At 46.2% G+C, this 4838-nt stretch overlaps 1 protein-coding gene across 1 annotated transcript; it reads left to right on the top strand.

Moving 5' to 3' along the window:
* Positions 1–408: 408 nt before the first annotated feature.
* On the top strand, positions 409–3929 carry LOC103709185 (uncharacterized). The gene is made up of 4 exons (XM_088719239.2): positions 409–617; positions 1078–1186; positions 1490–2589; positions 2918–3929. The coding sequence occupies exon 3, from the start codon at positions 1521–1523 to the stop codon at positions 2454–2456; it is 936 nt and encodes a 311-aa protein (XP_088575365.2). The 5' UTR covers positions 409–617; positions 1078–1186; positions 1490–1520; the 3' UTR covers positions 2457–2589; positions 2918–3929.
* The last annotated feature ends 909 nt before the right edge of the window (positions 3930–4838 follow it).

Consider the following 4838-nt stretch of genomic DNA (forward strand, 5'->3'; position numbering starts at 1 on the left):
AAATTACTCCACGCAAAAAAAATATATATATATATATAAATAAAATTGCACCAGGAATTAAACCAACTCCAGATGAGCCGCCTTCTCTAGAACGTCCTGGCTAGGCGTTCATTCAACTTGATGGTCCCCAAGGAAGGACCACACAAGCTGCCAGAGAGCTCACACAACCTGAACGAATCACAAGCCCACGCGTCAAGCGGGCCCCGATGGGACAACCAGCAACCCGAGGCCCCATCTGGACGGCCCGGGGGCACATCGGATCATGAACACCATCTCTCTCTCCCTCGTTCCTTATTTAAATTATAATCGTCATTATTATACATAATCTCCTTCATTGTTTTTTTACCAAATACCGAGTATATATAATTAGATGACGTCGACGCCATGGAGAACAAAGAAGTAAATAAAACCCCTCCCACCCTTCTCTCCTCATTCCATCTCTCTTCTTCTTCTCTCCTCGCGTTCTCGGTTTTGTTTAAAAAACTTTTGTTGCATTTATTATGTTTTTTGTTGCCCATCTTCTTCTCTCCACTGCTGTTGGGATCTGAAACCCCCTCTCCTTGCAAACAGGCGGAAATCCATCCGCTCAAAGCGGTTTCGATCTCAGAGCGGCCCACGTCTAACCTCTACTCCCTCTACCTTCTTTATTTTTCTTTTTTGCTAGTTTCTTATTCTTTTTCTTTCTTCTCTCTTCTTTCCTTCTTGGTTCTGCTGCTTCTTATTTATAATCCGAAGGAGAAAATTGGAAACAAATATTTTTAGTTAGAAAAATCTCGGTGTATCAAAACCAATAACAGATCGCTCACTCGGTCTTTCTTTCTTTCTTTTTTTTTTTTCTCTCTCTCTCTCTCTTTCTGTCTTTCACTCGTCGCCGTCTTCTTTGAAGACGGCGCCGGGCGAAATCGTTCGAGAGATCTCCTCCGGCGAGGTCTTTAGAACGATTTGTGCTCTCTCTCTCTCTCTCTCTCTCTCTCTCTCTCTCTCTCTCTCTCTCTCTCTCTTTGAAGCTTTCAGACTGGTAGAATGGAAGGGCGAGGAGATAGGGTTTGGATCTAATCCTCTATTGTTTGATCGTAGATTCTAAGTTCCCATTTGTCTTCCGGCCGGAGACGAGAAGGACGTGGCAACGAGGAGAACAGAGAGAGGTTTCTTGGAGTTGAAGGAAGACCGCGCGGCTTTCTTACAAGTAAGTAATTAGATCCCCCGGCCTTCTCAAATTAGGTATAGATCCTGGTACGGATAGGCAAAGCGGGCGCTGGGCATGACAAAAGGAAACCCTAAACCTAATCCTAGCCCTAGCCCTATCCATCTCTCTAGCTTGACTGCCTGCCGACTTCCATATATCTTTTTCGTGCAATTCTTGTTCTTGTTCTTGTTCTCCTTTTCTTTTCTTCAAGAAACTGTACAGGCCTAAAACCCTAGTCTGATGTTATTTACGGATTTGGAGATGCTAATACGATTGAGATTTGGTGCTTTTTTTCCTATTTAGGAAAAAAATTGGAGGTAGAGGAGGAGAAGCGATGTCGTCATCGAACTCGCCGTGCGCGGCGTGCAAGTTCCTGCGGCGCAAGTGCACGCCGGGGTGCGTCTTTGCACCCTACTTCCCACCGGACCAGCCGCAGAAGTTCGCCAACGTGCACCGGGTCTTCGGAGCGAGCAACGTCGCCAAGCTCTTGAACGAGCTCCCGCCGGTTCAAAGAGAAGATGCTGTCAATTCGCTCGCCTACGAGGCCGAGGCGCGGTTGCGCGACCCAGTTTATGGCTGCGTTGGCTACATCTCCATCCTCCAGCACAAGCTCAGGCAGGTCCAGAACGACCTCTTCAATGCTAAAAAGGAGCTCTCGGCCTACATTGGCCCCGCCGCCCTAGGCCCATTCCTTCCCTACGCTGGCCCCGATCACCACCACCAGGCCGCTCCTGTCGGCGGTATCCACCACCATCCCCAGTATCACCACTTCCAAGGGGCTTCATCATCATCGGCGCCACCCTTCGGGGTTCCGGGAATGGGGATGGGGATGGGAATGGGGCTGGCTTTGGCGGCCGGGGAAGGTACCTCTGCATCGCCGCACCATGCGCAGATGCTGATGAGAGAGCAGCAGCAGCAGCAGCAGCAGCTGGCGGAGGTGGCGGCTGCTGCCGCTCGAGAGCAAGAGATGCTGAGAAGCTACGAGCAGCAGCAGCAAGAGCTCGCAAGATTTGGTACTGGGTACACTGATGGGCGAGGTTTTAATCAGATGGTGGGCGGCAGCGCAACAGCAGCAGTGGCTGCCGGGCAGCCATCAGTGCTGGCGCTGTTTTCGCCACAACCAATTGAGACTCCATTTCTATTCCCCCAGCAGCAGCAGCAGCAGCAGCAGTATGCCGAGCAGCCACAGCAGCTGCAACAGCCGCAACCGCATCACCGACGAGCTGGGAGTGATCATGAGGGGAGGGGGGGCATTGGTCCATCTTCTTGAAGAAAGAGTTCAAATCTCAGCTAATTTAGCAAGAAGGTTATTGTTCTTCAATTTGTAGGCAGTTCTTCTCGTCTCCCCCCCCACCCCCCTCCCCCCGGCGACTCCTGGCGCGGAGTATTCTCCTTCCTCAAAGGTATAAGCACTATATCACTCTCTCTAATATCCATTAACGGGACAAAATTCTATGGTAGTATAAAGGGCTAAATTCTATTTTGGGCAAAGCACGAGTAGGCGATATTTGATGCAGTCGAGTGGTGAGTTGAAGTAGGGAAGTACATGAATGCTTCCTATTTATGCATGCAAAGACTGCTATGGTGCGGAAAGACCGTCATTCCCTCACTCCCTTTCTCATATAAACCATTCAATTCTTGTAGTACATGAGTCTTGGCTTTATTAGGTGTAGCAGTGTTGAGTTCGTAAGCTGACGATTGAAATTTTTATACGGCTGGACCTGGTGGCAGGGCCTTTCTGCAAGCAAAGAGAGATACACTTGGCTGGAAAAGTTGATAAACAGAGAGATAGAGGGAAAAAGGAAAAGATGACGCTGTAAAGCAGCAGCAGCAGATGGCGAAGAATGGGGCAGCATTGCTTACCAAAAAACAGAAAAGGAATGGTGCAACAGTGGCGTCACGGGTAGCAGCCAAAGCACAGAGAAATAAATCAGAAGAAAAGTCTCTCGCTAGTACTCCTTGTTCTTATACGATCGCAAAAAAAAGATCTCATTCCCCTTATTAGCACCTGTTTAAGAATAGTTTTTGCTTCTGGGCTGATGTTTTTGGTATTCATTCGGTCCTTATCCTTATCTGGGTACATTACCTATCCTTTAGGGATTTCATAGTGTAATGCCTCCTCGGAGATCATCCTTTTCTTCCTTTCTTATTGGTTAACATTTAATTTTTATTTCATGTTGCTTTCTTGTGGGTTTTGATTCTGTGCTGTGGCCGGTCACAGCCTGCCTGCGGAAATAGACTTGCGTATAGAGAAAGTTTAGGTGTAATGAATGCCTTTTGATCTCTCTTTGGGTCTTCAAAGCAAAGCTTCCATCATTTTTTTTTCCTTTCTTTTGTGTTTGAGTACCTTTTTGATGCACCTTCCTTTTTATTGCTAGTTAATGCTTAACTTTGTTATTACTTCGTTTCAGTAAGGAAGGAGACTTACAAAGTTTTATATTAAAAATCAGGACTTGAAGTTTGCAACCAAAAAAACGATGTATTGATTTGGACTTGAATTTCATTAGAGGCTATGAAATTTTTAAGGAGTTCCCTAGTTAAGTGCATTTTTCTTCCTTCTCTTTCCTTCACATGGTCTCCCCCACCTAAAAGAGCAACAAAGTCAATACCCAGTACTACTGCCATTGTCCTCCACCTTTTACCAAATTAACAAAGAGATCAGCTCGGGACCGGAAATATATGCTTCCATACAGTGTCAGCTTTCAGCGGACAGAGGGGTGGAGCCCCCTCCCTTCCTCCCTCCCTCCCTCTCCCCCCCCCCCCCCCCCCCCCCCCCCTCTCTCTCTCTCTCTCTCTCTCTCTCTCTCTCTCTCTCTGGGAACTTAGAAGGTTCTTAATACAGGTTTTACAACTTGGATTGTGGAAATCCATGATGTGCTAACAACTAGACTGAGTTATTTACTACTCTTATGACAGTTTAGGTGATTCTTAAGTAAGGACGGACTCATTCAAGTATAAAATATAGGCCTGTAATTCTCATTTGCTTGGGTTTGGTGCATCTGGTGTCGTGAAGCATTAGTTTATGGTATGGGGAGGCTTTCAGCTCATGTGGATGGCTTTACTTTTTTGAAATCCTTGCAAGGGAAACCGAGGCTTCGGCCCACGTGCAATGGGCGCCCCTGACGAGCAAGTTGGAACGGAAGGTCAGCAAGGAACATAAATGGAGGGGCATTTCCGGAATGGGGAGGTTGAAAGAAGACTTGGATCGAACAAAGGCTTTGGAAGCTCTGGATCAAGACAGCCTTTGATTAGTCTGCTCAATGGATGCTAACTAGCGTTTGACATAACATATAACATGCCAAAAAGAGGGAATGCCTGCTTGGGTTCCAGTCGTAGCTGTTTCGTCTGGGACACTTGTGCTTTGAAGTCAAGAAAGAAGCGTGGAGATTAGAGAAGGTCATTTTTTAATTGTGAAGTCTTCTCACATGAGAGTTTAGCTTGTCTGGTTTGTTAAACCATTCAAAAACGGGTTGTGGGTTTAATAATTGAAAACATGTCACTAGTTATTCCATGCTTCTATTTCTCTAGAATAACAAATATAATCTTATAGAAGTTCAAAAGTGGTAGTGCGTGTGTTTAGTGAGATATATAGTATTTTTTTTTTGTTTTATATATATATATATAAGTGGCGCATGGCGCACTTATTAAATTC

Source organism: Phoenix dactylifera, chromosome 1, assembly GCF_051530095.1.
Source record: "Phoenix dactylifera cultivar Ajwa chromosome 1, Ajwa_hap1_PhDact_Kaust_v1.1, whole genome shotgun sequence".
Lineage (NCBI taxonomy): Eukaryota > Viridiplantae > Streptophyta > Magnoliopsida > Arecales > Arecaceae > Phoenix > Phoenix dactylifera.

What these genes read in the sequence shown, in the direction of transcription:
- LOC103709185 (XM_088719239.2), top strand. Translation starts at nt 1,521, where the DNA reads ATGTCGTCATCGAACTCGCCGTGCGCGGCGTGCAAGTTCCTGCGGCGC.